The sequence below is a fragment of the Caloenas nicobarica genome, chromosome 3, assembly GCF_036013445.1.
Source record: "Caloenas nicobarica isolate bCalNic1 chromosome 3, bCalNic1.hap1, whole genome shotgun sequence".
Taxonomy (NCBI): Eukaryota; Metazoa; Chordata; class Aves; order Columbiformes; family Columbidae; genus Caloenas; species Caloenas nicobarica.
The window spans coordinates 64704491-64720677 of record NC_088247.1 but is presented as its reverse complement, the minus strand read 5'-3'; the positions used below and the strand labels follow the sequence as shown (position 1 = coordinate 64720677).

At 41.2% G+C, this 16187-nt stretch overlaps 1 protein-coding gene across 2 annotated transcripts in view; it reads left to right on the top strand.

Moving 5' to 3' along the window:
- The first annotated feature begins 3021 nt into the window (after window positions 1-3021).
- SYNJ2 (synaptojanin 2) overlaps window positions 3022-16187 on the top strand; it is a 67101-nt gene continuing 53935 nt past the window's right edge. Inside the window, exons 1-2 of one of the 2 annotated variants that reach the window (XM_065630968.1) lie at window positions 3022-3649; window positions 12135-12221. In XM_065630968.1, the coding sequence (XP_065487040.1) occupies window positions 3529-3649; window positions 12135-12221 (208 nt within the window). In that variant the 5' untranslated portion in view covers window positions 3022-3528. Of the gene's footprint in view, window positions 3650-12134; window positions 12222-16187 lie in introns of those variants that run through there. The other variant, XM_065630969.1, reaches the window with a different exon arrangement.

Below are 16187 nucleotides of genomic sequence, written 5' to 3'. Positions count from 1 at the left end.
TTTATTTAGGAGCTGAAGGCTGTATCCTCCAACCAGAGAGGCTGACCCTCTAACATATGAGAGCTGCAATTTTGTTTGAACTGCATTTCCCATGGCTCTGCAGTCAACTAACCTGAGATCTTATGGATTCCTCCCCTTCCGATAGGGAGAGAGAAGTATCTCCCTCCCCCTCTAAAGACAGGAGCTGGAAAAGGAGTTTGAAGGAGAAAAGGAAAGCAAAGGAGCACTTACTGCTGACAAGAGATATTCCACTCCTCAAAATATCATATTCCCACTATTCTCTGAATGCAGAATAGTACAGATAGCCCACCAACCTGTTGCTTCTCTTCGCTTAAGGCAGCAGAGACATTGGAAGATCACCTACCGCTGTTGAGCTGTGGGAACATTCAGAAAGCGATGCAAAATATCCATCACTGCTCAGCGGTAGAGTGATAAAGAACCAAAAGAGTGGCAAGGAAACTAATATGATGAAACCACCAAGGCAAAAGATTAAAGGAAAAGAAAAATCCACTGAGAAAGGAGGATGAAATGAAAAAATGCTGAGGAGTTAATGAGGGTGGTATGGCCTGAGTGAAAACAGATGCTGTAGAAAAGGGAATGAGTTCACCTGTGGGACTCCTCAAATGACTACAGGAATTAATCAGTTTCCATGATACTCATACAAATGCTCCAGAGCAAAAGACAGCACAAGTCCAAACGTCAGCTAAAAGATGATCTGACAATCTCAACATTTTCCCTTAAAAATGGACTTTCACGCATTGAATCACAGTCAGTTTGGTTAGATGAAAAAATCTTGACTGCTATAAAACAAGGCAAGGGAAACTTTTGCATGCCCCCCTAATGTATCGAGCAAGGTTCCTATCTGAGCCCTCACTTTGGATGTCATTCTGTGTGAAGGGGGTTTGTAAATTGTACGGCTTTATTCACCCCTTCTCTGCATCATTTTCTGATGTTTTCTCAGTTGTATGTTTCTAAGGTAACTGACCTATGATACAAAGTCTAATTAATTGACACACTGCTTTTTCAATAATCATGACATCATACCTTTAAAAATGCATCTTTCCATGCTGTGTACGTTTCAAAGCCAGAACCCTCTGAAAAGATCTGTTCGTAACAGATTAAAAAGGACTCACTCAACAAGTCACCTGTGGAAGTAGTGCTTTGTCATACGCACTGCTAAAGGCTTCCAGCTTTCTAACTTCATCTGAGTTTTCCTCTCACATCCTCATCTCCTCTTAATGGATTTGAGGTGCTGAGAACAATACTGTCCCATGTGCTCCAGTTCTTCCTCTAATATTTTGCTCAACAAATCTGACAGTAAGTTTTTTACTAATAATCATAAATTGTGTGTTCTTGGAATTTGCAGTGAAAAGCACTAGTAACAAAAATTACTAATGAGTTACATGTATGGGCAATAGAGAGTGACGTACCAGTGTCCTCCAAGTGAGTTTACTCTATAATGGAGTTTGAAGAGGACTAGGAAGAATCATTCCTCAAATGCAAAGACCTTTTTTTTAAATGCGTAAGTGCATGATCGAGGGCAACTTTTTAAAGTATTTGATGCAACCGTCTTAGACACCTCTGATTAAGTGACACTTTCAGTATTTGATCTCAGGTAAGCACTCTTTAGGGAAAGAGGTCAGGGTGAAAGATGATAAAGATACAAATGGATACTTGGTCTGCCATTTCCATAGGATAGCTTTAAGAAAGGCATCCCTTTTCTGTTTAAAAGACAGGATGGTTAATTCAGTCTTTCTTACATCCTCTAAAACCTCCAAACTTTCTCACTTTTTTCATCCTGGTAACTTAATCTCTAAAGTTTTTGGGTAATTTCTTTTACATTACCCATCACACTTTACCTTATCCTACAAACTGCCTCAAAGATGAGGATCAATGAAAAATAAAAGCTCTGTGGAGACACAAATCCCACTTTCCCTGACAGATCCTTTCAAAATGCTAAGGCGGCACCATAAACATACCTAAAATTAATCTCCTTTTCGAGTCATTACTTGTTATACAACAAATAAAACAGAGGCATGTGACAGGAAAACACTAACTGCTTTTCAGTTTGTTTGCACCAAGTTCAAAGGTGGCAGGGACCATATTACATTCCACATGGCAGAGCGCAGGCGTGATCGATGCCCTCAACATCAATGCAAGACAATAATAACAGATGGTAGTTTGGCTACTTTGCATTTCACAGTGTTCTCTGCATATAGAAGTAAAGTATAATTCTGCTGCATTAGCAAATTAGAATTGTGCTTGTTTTACCCGTGTTTAAAAAGGACTACGCTTTCTGCTAGAAATTACAGAAAACTTTCATCTGAATGTATTTGTGTACCTGCACCTACCTCAATCCATTCCTCATAGCTGAACTCTAGAAAAAACTAGCACTTCATCCTGTACAGTCTCGACGGGAATCATGATGGGAGTCCTGCAGTATCAGAAAGTTGGGGGGAAAAAAAAGCGCTCTTTTATCTGAAAGAACACGGTTTTTAATTACTAGTCAACCTAAAACGTGCATTGTGCCTCTTACGCGAGGCGCTCCACGCCAGCGGGCGGGACGGCGCTTTCCAGGCGCAGCCGACCGCTCCGGGACGCCGCGGGCAGCACCTGCGCGACCCGGCCGTGCCAACGGGAATCGCCCGGGCGGCGGGGGGAACCCGGGCAGCCGCTCCCCGCAGGAGGCGGGGAGGAGCGCAGCCTGTCCCGGGACAAACCGGGCAGCCGCCTCCCCCTGCCAGGCGGGCGGAGGAACCGATTTCGGCCGCCTCCAGGCACTTCACGTCTCCCGGCCCTCCCCGCCTCACGCAGCGCGGCCACGACGGCGGCGCGAAGGGTCGCTGAGCTCGGCTGGCGGGCCCGCCGCGCTGCCGGGGACTCGACGGCGCGATTCGCCTCGGCCCGGACGCGCCCGCGAGGGGGGTGGGGAGCGGCGATTTCGGGCCCCCTCGGGGCAGCGACGCGGCGTGTCCGTTGCGGGCGGTCTCGGCCGCAGCTCCTCCCCTCCCTCCCCGGGCAGGGCGGGCGGCGACGCCCCGGCGGCGCGTTGTACCTGTCCCGGAGGAGGAGCCGCAGCCGGGGAGCCGGAGGGACAAAGTTAACTGGAAAGTTTACAAGGGGCCGTGGGTGGGAAGGGAAAGGCGGGGAGCAGAGGGAAGGTCGCTCCCGCGCCGCCGGCCGCAGCCGGGGACTCTGCAGGGGGAGGCAGCAGCTGTGCTGCGGGGCCGCGGGGGACGGGGAGGAGCGGCAGCCGCAGACTGCGCTCCCCGCACCGGCACTTGGCTGAGGTGGCCGGCCCCGGGGAAGGGGACACGCGTCCACCCTCCTTGCCCGCCTCCCTGGGCGTTCTCGGCGCCGGAGAGAAGCGGGCTGCTAGGAGCGGGGACCCCGCGCTCGGACGAGCCCCGGGTGGGGGCGCAGGGCTGCTGGCGGCCCCCCGGAGGCTCCTTTGCCACCCGCGCAGGGGGTCGCACCCCCCATTCGCCGGCACCCCCCGCTCTCTCCTCCCTGCGGCCGGCGGCTCCCATGGCTCTCAGCAAAGCGCTGCGGCTGCTCTGGAAGCAGGAGCCGGCGCCGAGCGCCCTGCTGGAGGCGCGCACCCGCCAGGACTGCCTGTTGCTGGAGGCCGGCACCGTGGCGGCGCTCAGTAAGTGCCCCGCGCCGCGCCGGGCCGGGCCGGGCCGGGCCGGGCGGCTTCCCGCGCGGTGCGTGTGGGGAGGCGGCGCGTCTGCGGGTGCGCGCCTGGTGCCTCGGGGCTGGCTGCGGGGCTGGCGGAGGGGTGCCGGAGGGGTGCCGGGGTGCGGTGGCTGCGGCCGGTGCCCGGGAGGTTTGGGGCACTTTCCCCTGTGGCAGGGAGAGGGGAAGGGGAGATCACAGGCCTGGGCCCAGTGGGGCACTGACTTTAGGGAACCCGCTCCGGCCTCCAGCGTGGCCCTGCAGGCCTGCCCGCTCGTTGCCGCTTTGCGGTGACCCGCGCGCCCTGCCGTGCTCGCAGCATCTCCTCGCTGTGTGAGCCCGTGTCCGACCGGCTGGTTCTCTGCTCTGGTTGCCTTTAGGCTCCTCACCAAGGGCCCAGGTGGAAGAAGCGGGAGCCAGCCACCTGCTTGGCTGGCGGCCATGGGGTCTCGGCATAGGGAATAATGATAATACTAACCTATTCCTGCCATCATGCCACTGTTTGCAGTGTTGTTGGAGTCTGTATTCAAGCAGCTCAAAGGAAAAGGGGAAGACTTAAACGGTCAAATCTTCGTAGTAAGAATCTGATGAATGTTGTGTTTTGTACAATGTCAGCCCAGGGTCGGGCCCACTGAGGTGAATCTTCCATGATGTATGGTGGCAAGATATCCAAACTAAAAATGCTTAATTTTTAGGTGTTAGGGATTTTATGAATGAAGAAAGCCAAAAAGGTCATCAGGTGGCAGCTGATTTTTGTGAGAACAGTTCCAATAATGGAAAAATTTTGACCCGTCGTGATAAAGATCTGTTATTGCCACATTGTATTGTGGTTATTGTGTTTTTTTAAAAATATAATTTTATTGGAATTTTATATTGTGTAATACTTCAGGGGTTCAGTTTCTTGTTAAATTAATTGGGAATAGTGGATGTGAATGTGTTACATTTTTCTAGGGTTTTTTTGTCAATTTCAAATGAACTCACAAAGTGAAAAGTCTGGTAGTACTGAGCAACATTTTACTCACTTTCCCAGATTCAAAAGCCTGTTGACATGAAAGCTTTCCATTGATATCAGTGGGTTTTGGTCTGTATTTCATTATTCTGATACAAATCTAAAGCAGTTCCACTGCCTAAAGCAAATGTGCATGAATAAAATAGAGAGACCAGTTTTCATCTAGCTGACTGCAAGCCATTTGTATGACCAGGAGTTGCAAAGGTTATTTACAATCTCACTAATGAAGGGAATTATCAACTTAGAGTAGATTTTTCTCCCCCAGTGTTGCTATCCCTATTTGAATTGCTATACTTAAAAATGATTAGAGAATTTATATAGTCTCTCAAAATGTGTTAGAAGAATTTTGAAGTAGCAATCTGTATAGTACATGTAAAAGCCTGTTTGCCATGTCTTTTGAAAGTCCAGTGTCGCCTTTTTAAAGTCCGGTGTCGCCTCCTGAGGTAACTGTAATCATGCATGCGCTGGCATCCAGCCCACTCCACGTTATTAACTTTGTAATTTTATTTAATTTGATTTATCTTTTCCTACCTGGGTTAGTTCCTAGGAAAAAGCTCGTTTATCCAGTTGGGCCTGTTTAGTTTGTTTCTTCTGTTTATGCAGCGAAGGACCAGAAAAGGAGGCAAAACCAGCAGTAGGTTTTGTGATGGTAAATTTACAAAAGTTGTGAAGAACAAGCTGTGCAGGCAGGGTGGCAACAGAAACAACATTAATTCTGATTTGTTTGACTGGCATGTAGGTTGTTACTAACCATAGAGCACTTCAGTGTGGGGTTAATGTTTTGTATATGTGTGGTTTCATATATACTAGCCCTAGGATTGTGCTAATTTTGGCTTCTCTGTCTAATTTTCCATTTCTAAAACAAAGTTTTTAAAAAATTGCATACCTGTGGTGAGGAGGAATTATGCAACCGTGCCTTATGCAAACTTCCACACTAAACAAAAGCAGATCTGTATACCTGCAGCACTTAAGTTGTACAACGCTTTATGCAGTTTTGCAATAGCAACCTTGTGCCAATAGAACCATAGAGAGGAATAATAATGGATGGACAATGAAGGCCAGAGAACAAATTTTAGTCGTTGTTCATTATTCTTTTTCCATAATTAACAAGTGTCTCTTTGCCCTTGATCAGACATGGCATCTCAGTTTTTTAAAAAATTCAGTTACTTCTGTAATACTTTTGTACTGGAAGAAACTTAAACATTGAATTTAACCTGGTTCAAATGGCATAAGGGAGTGAGAATCAATCTAGAAGAAATAGCATTACAAAAAACAAGTCTAAAAAACCACATACTTGTTTAAGCGTGGTGCCTATACAGGCCATAAACCTCTGGCAAATTCATAATTAAAACAAACCCTTTCAAATATGTAAACCAAAAATTTGATACTGTCTTGTGAATGATTGACTTTATACTTTTTCCTGTCTCAATACATTATAAAGACCATTATGACAATTGTAGCTGTAAATTGCTTATATTTCAGAATTTCCTTATTGCGTATAGAGGTTTAATACTTTTAATTTGAAAAAAATTGGCACATTTGATATTGGTATTGGGAAAGTATTATGGAGATCTCTAATTGTCTGGAATGTGAGCCGTTTATAAAATGAGAACACTCAGGCTGTAATGGAAGCCTAACTTAAGAAACTTTTGGAAGAATCAAGGAATCAGAAATCACAGTGGGAAATGTAGCTACATAACCCCGAAAATCTTAAATTAATCTGCATAACAACGTAATATCAACAGAACAGTTTTCTGTTCTGTCATAAATTACATAGTATTTTTGAGGATGGGAGCTTTTCTTCCTCCTCTCATGATGTCACTGTAGGGTGGAGGGTAAAACTCACTGTTTTGAATTTAACAGCACATTTTGCAAGAGGCTTTTTTTGCCACGGGCAACCCTGAAGCTTCAGTCATCTCCAGAAGGATGGGTGACAGCCTGGAACAATTCTTCCAGGAATACTCTGAACTAGAACATCAATAATTAGATTTTATGGAAGAAACTTAAGAGTTGTGAAGGTCGTAGAAAAATTGTCATTGATTTAGGAGTTTTTGCTTATACAAAAAGGAGTACAGATACAAATGCTCTTCCTACTTTTAACACATTACAGTTTTTAATGCTTTATAGATGAAGTGAACTGCACAAAGCAGTTCTCAACTGCTGTCAAGTCAGTCACTGAACTAAACTGAGGCTGTAGTGCTGAAAATGTAGTTATTTAAACTTCCTTATAGTAGGTAATCTCAGGGACATGATGTCAACAGGAGTGGTCTACTATTAAAATTCAGCATAAAAATATGTTTTTGCAAGGGCAGAGCCAAAGGCTGCACAGATTTTTTTTTTTTTGTAAGCACTTTGGTTCTGCAATTGCTTTTATTAAGGATGTTGCAACAACTGTTGCAGTGGATCCCAAATGACCATGGACTTTTGAAAATACTGAAATGCAAAGCTGATACAATGCATGTTTTTCCAAATATGGCTGAAGTTTTTCCTTCAGAATTTCACCCGCGGATCTGGGAAGTAAGCCTTTACTAGAGACAAACTTATATAGAACTAAGGGGTGTGTACACTGCAGAGCAGCTCCTGCAGCTGCAGCCCCAGGTACCTGTGTGGTTCTCTGATGTGGCTGAGTGAAACCAGGGACAGCCTTGCAGGGGGCGGGATGCAAAACCAGGAAGTGGCAATTGTTTAGCTACGTTGTTTTTTTTTTTTTTGGTACAAAATGCAGTTTCTGTCTTGTACGCACATGCATTGTTTACAATTAGCTTTAGTTTTGTATCTAAGTGGATAAATATGCCACTGAGTGGGGTGTGGAAATCAAACACCAATACTTCTTTAAATGTATTGTGAATGTATTTCTAAGCACTATATGCTATCCAAAACAACGAGCCCTACAGCATGACTCATTTTCACTCTTATGCTAGGATATTTATATAGCTAATCTCACTACTCTATCTGTATTCCTAAATCTTCTTGTTTAAATTAAAAAAAAATCAAATAATCAAATAACAAATTTTTGTGAAGTTTTCTGTAGTTTAGTGGTGGTCAAAGTTTTTCCATTTGTGGATCTCTACAAAACTTGTAGTGGAAGTAATCTACGTAGCAGAAGCCTTGCTTTTCTTGGTTACACTGGCAAAAGTCACTTGCAAACTATGGTTTCTCGGGCTGAAATTCAGTGCTCTAGGTTACAGGAACAAGTCTGTGTTACAGTTCGTTCGCTGTTGTTAAAATGGAAATTGAGTGCACAGAAGAAGAAAGGTGGATTGGTATAAATGTAGAGTGTAGATTACAAGACTCGTTATCTATGCTAGGAAACTGTTAGTGGTCGTGAGGTGTAAATTCTGCTTAGTGGTTTATGTCTGTAGTGACTAGAAGTTTCTATGTTAGTATATGTAATATATGACGACAACCACATAAAGATAATGGTCAAGCTCCAGAGAAATGAGTTAGGGACTTCTCTTTTACCTTTTATGTTCATGACCGCCTGTGGACCACAGTGATGGCCAGTAGAAACCTGGTGTTTTTATGAGTCCGTTCTTCTTTAGTTGTGAATAAAAATACTCATATATACACATGCAGCAATGAAAACATAATCCCTCCCTAGGAAAAAAATGTTTTGCATCTAATACAGGAAGCCGGGGAACTGATCTTTCCAAAATGCCACATTCTTGATTTGTTGTTTGTGTTTTCAACAAGAAATACCAGTTTCTAGAAAATATGTTTTGAATTTCCAGGTTCTCTTTACTGTAACTCTGACCACAGAGGTCTTCCCAACTCTGTATTGCTTGACCTATATGGTATTTCAGAATGCAGTATGACTTACGTAATGTCTGTATAGCTCAGATTGAATGCGAACAGGACGATTTTAGTGATGAAAGATAATGAAAATAAATGAAAATACAACAAAGTGGTTTAGGCCTCTCTGAGGATGTCAGAAGACAGAATTTAGAGGCAAGTTAATTATCTAAACTCATATCATATCAGACATTGGACATTTTTCTAGGTAAGATGCTGGTGGTAGTGTGTTTATTTATTTTTTTTTCTCACATGTGTTTGGCTTTGCTTGTGTATGAAATTTCTGTTTGATTATAGATTTGCTCTTTTTGGGGAAAACTCACACCTCTTTTCCCAAAATGCTGAACAACACAAGTAAAGGAAACAACCTACTGAGACTCCATCACATCATACTTGTATTCCTAAAAGGACTTAGAAATGCCTCAGAATATACATGTATAGCGGTACCTACAGCAAAGCAGGTGTCTAAATCTTTCCAGAATCAGGCTTAAGAAAGAGGGGAGAGCCAGAATTTGTAACCTGGTCCCAGACTCTTTTCTTAAGAGCTTTTCAATGTTGGACTTGGAACCACAGTGCCTTTCTGCCTCCTCCCTCCAGTCACTGACCTTTCCAGGAACCATTTGTTTGAGCGACGTTTTGGTTCCTGCTGAAGTCTGGGGGATCGGTCCCAAGGAAGGGCTGAATAAAGGAAACTGCTGATGTCTGGCCAGTTCCTGCTTGCCGTTAAATCGAATTTACAGCTTTTACAGGCAGGAAGTCACACTTGGATAGGCCATGTGGTATATGTAGTTATAGGTCTTTTCGTGGTGTTTTTCTTTGGTTTTGAAATATTTTACATATGGAAAAAGATGAGTTTTAGTTGAGTTTATTGTAGGTTAGTTTCATTAAATTGTTGTGTGCCTCTTGTTTTGCAAGGGTTAAAATTTTGAGGCAACATGCCAGCCTTATATATAATTTACATCAGGGGCTTTTACATAGTTGATATTCAGAAAAATGCTTGAGGAATGCAGACAGTGTGCAGGTCTCTAAAGCTGTTACGAACACAACACGGTTGTGGTAACTATTGCAGATAGGTGGATACTCAATTATATGCTTAGTGGAAGGAAAGATTACTAAAAATATTAATGGAAAGCTTTAGTGGAGTTTGCTAATTCCTGTGTGTACTTTAGTACCTATAGCTATTATTAAGTAGTAAACAAATGCAGTATATATTAGTAAACTGAACTTGTTCTCTAAGTAGAAAACTTTTTCCTGAGTTTCATCAACTTCTGTAGCAGTATCGTGCATTAACTGTGTATGTCTGCATGTGTGTGTATGCATGTATGTACGTATCTCAATCCTTCCCTCTCAGACTGTCTGCAGATGAAGTCTTAGAGTGTGCTGTACAGTGTATGGAGAGGTCAAGGAAAGATCACTTTGTTGCTTTTTTGGTTTCTGAGTCTAAATTGCTTCAGGCAACAGAATGAAACCTAGAACAAACAACAGAATCTGTGATGTGGTGGAAGTAATTGGCAAGTTGTTAGCCAGCTAAAAAGGGTGGCCACGCAGCCCCGAGTCCTCTAGGAGCTTTGTGTTCAGAGCTTCTTCCTTCCTGGTGGCTCTGCTGGTGCTGATGCCCTGACCAATGCTGCTGTGGAGGCAAATGTCCTGTCCAATGATCCGCCCAGAAGCACGGGATATTTCTGTACCAATACTTGCAAAACACAGCTATTCATGTGTTTGGAAAAGTCCTGTGCCAGGAGCCATTGTGGATGTGGTGCCGCTGGCTTGACCTGGGAAACTTTGGTGGCTTCTGTACATTGCCAGTGTCAGGTGCTTCTTGCCATTAGCAGCATGAGTTATGTGTTGCTTATTTCCACACTGAAATAAATCACATTATTTTGGATCATGCTCTTACCAGACACTTTAACAGCCAGCTTTCCAAGCTGTAACTCCTTTGAAGGGTATTACTGTGCTTCCAAGATGTCTCTTGAATGCTTTCAGGTTGTGCCTAGCCTGCAAGTTTGCAAGCTCCTGCATCAGTTTGAGATCTGAATCTCTTGCTATTTGGGGTGTTCTCTCTTTCTTTCTAGAAGTGAAATATTTGGTGCAAGAATTTTGTTTATGGTTTTTCTTTTTTATTTTAAGGACAATGAAGATAAGCTTCTAAAGCAGATAACACATTGAAGAAAAATCAGTATGTTGTTGCTGCTTTTTTCTAATGAAGGTGCCATAGAAAGCAAAACATCACTTTTTAACCTTTTTTTTATTATTATGCATAAGGAAGGCCTGAGAGTGAGTCTTCAAAAAAATTGTTATCGGTGTTTTACTAGTATCAATGTTTTGTTAGTATTGTTTTACTATTTACTTTATCAATGTTTTACTAGTTATTGTAATTCACTCAGGGTTTGTAAGAAAGCAAAATAGGTAAGTTGTGAAAGTCTGATGTCAAAAATAAAATTAGGAAAAAGTTAACAAGTCTTCTTTATTTGTCATGAATGCAGAAATTGAGACATATATGTTTTAATTTCCTTTGGGTATTGCCTCTACTAAGGACTCCATGAGAATTGTGGAAGTGGAAGTGTCTTTTCTTTCACTTCGAAATGTCAGCAATATAAGAGATATTTATTTATTTTCCGTGCTTCTCACTGAGCTACGTGCCTCTTGAGATTTATGAAGTCTGTTTCTTTCTTTCTTTTCTGTTCTATCATCCATTGCAAGCAGTTCCAGCTTCCTTTTTATGCCCAGAGGTTTCAGATTTTTTTTTTTTAACTGCTGAAGTTTATTAGGAGCATAAGATTCTCAAGTATTAGCTAACCTCTGAAAGTGCTGTGTTGCTGTTTATCTGTGGTTTGAGAAGTAAATGGACATCTTGGAGTCACAGCCTGTTTTCCTCATTCATGAGTCTAACCTTGCTCTTCATTAGGAAATATGTACAAAACACAGATTTGCTCATTCAGGAATTACTTCGGTTTTACTTTAAAGTAACCAGTGACAAGTTTGGGCCATGTTCTGGTTTAAATATCTAAATCTTCAGTTTGTGCCCATTGAAGTCGGTTGTTGCAGAAATACACAGATCTTACATTAGCATCTGACAATTTATTTATTTATTTTTAAACAGCTAATTCTTACTTCACTAAAATATAAGTTTAATTTCTCTTGAAATCAACATCTGATGTTGTGTCTACATCAAATTATGTTATCTTGCATAAAAAAATTCTAATCCTGTCTGAAATTAGACTATGAGAATCTGCAAACAGAAACCATCTCTTTTTGCACATTAGGAAAAGAGACATTATATTTTAGCTTGTGGCCAGATGAATTATTATTTTTGTCGTTTTAGAATGGTGTAAAGTTTACATGTGCCTGTATATTCCTTTACTTATTCTGAGTCTGATGTGGCACCTGTTCTGTGCAATAAGAACATCACTAATGATCATGTTGTTTGGAAAGGTAGTTAGTCCCCTTCCTTCTTCTAGGGTGGTGTGTGGAGGGGCTTTGCATTTCTGTCCCATCACTTTTTAATCACTGTGTTCTTATGGCATTTCAACCCTACCTTTGTACTGTAGTTTCGTTTACTGAGCAAAATCAGCTGGGAGGCATTAGTGGAGGTTGTAGCAATCTGAAAATTTGGTAAAGACTGGAAAACTAAGGTTTGCTGCCTTTTGTTTTTCAGCTCCAGAAGAAAAGGATGCAATTAAAGGACAATATGAAAAACTCCTGGATGCGTATGGCTGCTTAGGAGAGCTTCAGCTTAAGTGTGGTAAGTGATCATCTGTATGACTGAGATTATAAAATGGCCAGACAAGGCTGAATGACAACAACAAGTGGCTAAAGTTGTCTAATTCCCTTAACTTGTGGAAGCTAATTGAACCTTGTTATGTATAGTCTGGAAAAGATCTATTTCTTTTTCTACGTTGTGCCAAAAAGCATATCGCTAAATGATAGTCTAGGAATTTTGGATATTTTCTCACTTTTGTTTTGTCTAACATTCTAAGCTGCCTGAAGATAATTGCCATTTTTTTCCCCTACCACATTTGTCCAAGGCAAGAATCATGTTTAAACACTGATGAATCGTGGTTGTCTGAGACTGCGGTACTACAGATTCCCAGTCTGTACTATAACGCCCAATTGCTTTTAATTCAGTAACTTGTGTGGATAAGGATTTGCAGAAGCAGACTTCAACTAGTATACTATGGAGTATTTATTGTCTTTGCTATAAATTTCTGTACGGTTTGGGAATCTTGATTTAGCAAAGGACTTGCTATTACACTGCCTACAGGAATGTTAATGGAAATAACATGTTTTAGGAAGACAACTGCAGTCATCGATTTGAAGGTAATAGTACCTTACCCCACAGACTTCAAATTCACCGATGAAAAAGATGCATTGAAACAAAAAGCACTATGTGCCTGTTTCCCATAGTCATCTTACAGTGAGCCTTAATTTTGTCTTGGAGGAATGACTGTTTTCCATTAAATAAGATGCTTGGTCAAGGAATCTGCCACAGGAAGTGGTGGTGTGAGCAGTGGTTTATTTAAATCAGTAGATTTAAGGACGTATTTTTATAGCTCACTTACTATTTTATGGCTTGAGTAATATGGCTTGAGATTGACGTGAAGTCGTGACTGCAATCTGAAAGATTTCTGTGTCATGATTTAAAACTGTAGGTCCATCCAGTCTTTTTAAATGAATGTGGGCTTTTTGTTTGTTTTGTTTCTTGTGGAGTTAATTAGTTAATTTCTATGGAGATTAGTATCCATTTGTCAATGTAATTAAAAATGGAGGGCTTGTGATTAGTTTTTCTTGGCACTTGGACCTGTTTTTCTTCATAGGAGTGTAATGAATCCTGTTGTAATAGTAAAGGAATGTAGGTATTGAATTCAGGCTCTTCAAGCTACAGATGAAGGTAGTTTCTTGTGTGTCACGGAAACTAAATATATCTGGTTTTAGCCTTCGTATTAAAAGGTGAATGATTTCAAATGGGGTATGAAATATTCTCAGTTGCATTAGTTCTCTTTTCTCTTTTTATTTCTGTGTTTCCCATGTCCTTACTTTTATTTGAACAACACCTGCTTAATTTCAGTGCCCTTCAAGTGTGAGGATTTTTCCTCTTTGATCTCTGTCATTGCAACTCTGTCTTGTTCTAACATTAAATTACATGTCCTGGTACAGGACTTCTTTTGGAAGGCACTATTGAAAATTTTATTGGTAATTGGATAAAAAAGTTAACTACTGGAGGCAAACTTCTATTTGTGAGTGAGTAAAAAGTCAGGAGGGTCAAGCTGTAATGGTAAGCAAAGGTAAGCAAACATTTTCTGCTGCTGAACACGTTTAAAAAAGCAAAGATGATAGCATGCCACCTCACCATTCAAGAGATAGCCCATTTTTTTTTTCACAGTCTCGGTTAGATCTTCCATCTCTAAACATAAGTAAGTTCTATCCCTTTAGCTACTGCTTACAGAAAAAATTAACACTAGAAAGGAATGCAATGTAACTTTTTTCTTTTCTACATAATGTATTCTAGCAGCTGCAAACAAGGGCATAATTGGCCAGCTCTTCCTGAGTGATCACACAGACTTTGTTCAGGAGTATCAGTATTTTTTCTCTCTACTGGAAACCTGCAGACCATAAGTACTAAATTAACTGAAAATATTTGTGAAAGTACATTCCACTAGGGTATTAAAAGAGTATATTTGCAGAGCAGAAGGGGAGACTTATTTTCAAGACATGAAAGATGTCTCTGAGCACTTTAATTAATCTCTAAATATCTCTACTTAGGAATCCAAATAAATCACATTGTATGCCTGCCAAAGCAGAGCATGCTTTTCACAAGAAAGTAGATGAAATATGTGAAACTGACTCACAAAGTTAATGTTTCCCACCAGTAATAACACTCACTTCTATGTACTTATGTCTGTTAGCATGACTCACTAAGTTCTTCTGCTTTCTTTTGTAAGATGGATGGCAGCAGAATGAATTGTACAGTGTTTCTGAGCTGTATCTCAGCCAAGATTTTGCTGCCAAAGAAGATCTAGGAGTGGTAAATACATCTTAAGCAAAGTGTTAAAAGAGGTGGCTTCACAGCTTTTGGTTTAGACACTGTGATGTTAGGAAGGGGTCTGTATATTAGGTAGTATTTTTGTCACCATCACCACACAGGTTTAGTTTATACAGCTGCTGTATTTGGGAAGGCACTCTGAATTCATTTGACTATGTATATACTCTTGCTCTTGCACATAGAACATGTAGTTGAAAAGAAGAAATTTCAAAGGCAAAAAGGACAACTAAGTACCTGTTATCTATTCCTTTTGAATGTTTTCCTAATGTGTAATTCTATTCAGAAGAGAGAGAAAGAGTAACTTTGAGACTAAAACTGTAGTTTGGAAAATCTTGGTTATTTTCATAATTCTGCTATAGATTTCCTCAGAGATTTTCAGCTAGTTGCTTGGAATCAGCTCCTCTGCTGTGTTCTGTTGCTATTTTTGAAGGCAGATGAGAGGCAAAAATACCTTGCAAATAGTTTTTCAGTGGACTGTCAAGTGAAGTGGAGATATGTGTGGGGTGGAGATGGAACAGGCTGAGGGAACATAAGACAATGGCATGTCTGTGTCGGACAAAAGCTGGAGCAAATTAATTTTTAAAAATAAAAGGCAGTCTTGAGTGAAATATTTATGGTTAAGAAGGACAAAAACCCTGAATGTTGCCTCCTTTTTGCTGCAGCTCATAATAGGCAACTCTGAAGTCATGCCCTAAACTGCAGGGGAAACAATTGCCATGAGTCATGTACACAGGTTAAATACAGAAACTGCAGCTTATTATTGTAGGCTGTGACGTACCAGAACTGCATTTCCTGTTCAACTTGGATTAAGGCAGTTGATTTCACAAGAGCTTTTGGAAAAAAATGGATGCAAGTTATTTTTGTCTTGTTTCTATGCCAAATATTCTTCATCCTCTGCCCCCTTTGTGCAACCTGATCAATGGGCATTCAGCACATCTCGCTGTGAGCAAAACATTTCTTATGTTTCCTCAAAAGTGTTCTTTACAGACGGTTGTGGTGATTTATAGCAGTAATGGGGCAAAATAATGATCTTGGTCACAATTAATGAACACTTCTACCTGTCTGTCTGAGGTCAAAATTTGGTCCATAAGATTTGAATTTTTTTTTTCTTTAGTACTGTAGGTGGGTCTTCCTTTTTCACAGATATGTTACTGTAGAAAGTGTGACCAGTAAGCAGCACTTCATTTCTTGCTCTAAAATTATTTCAGAGTTTTCTTTAAAACACTCCAGATTGCATCTTAAGGAAATGAGGGACATTTCCACGGGTATGCTTGTCAAATGTGGTTCTTTTGTTCTTAAATCACGTAATCTACATGTAAAGTTTAGAAAGACTAACATGAAGCAGGACTGCACATTAAACTACTTGTAAAAGTTTTCCTTTTTTTTTTTAGGTTGGTTTTCATTTGCCTTAGCGCTTGTCTCATTATTCACACGCTTTGCAGCTGTCAATTGAATATAACATGCTTTCTGCTACCATACTGCACATGAAATCAGGGGAAAATTACCATAAACTTTGCACCCAGTATACTTCCATTAATTACTTTTTCAATAAGAGTTGTTGGGCTCCTGTTTCAAGAACTAAGGCTGGAGTTTGGCCTGTCTCCTACTCCAGATATGCAGGGAGCTCCTGGGAGCCGGGAGCCTCCATAGACTGGTTGCACTGGTAGT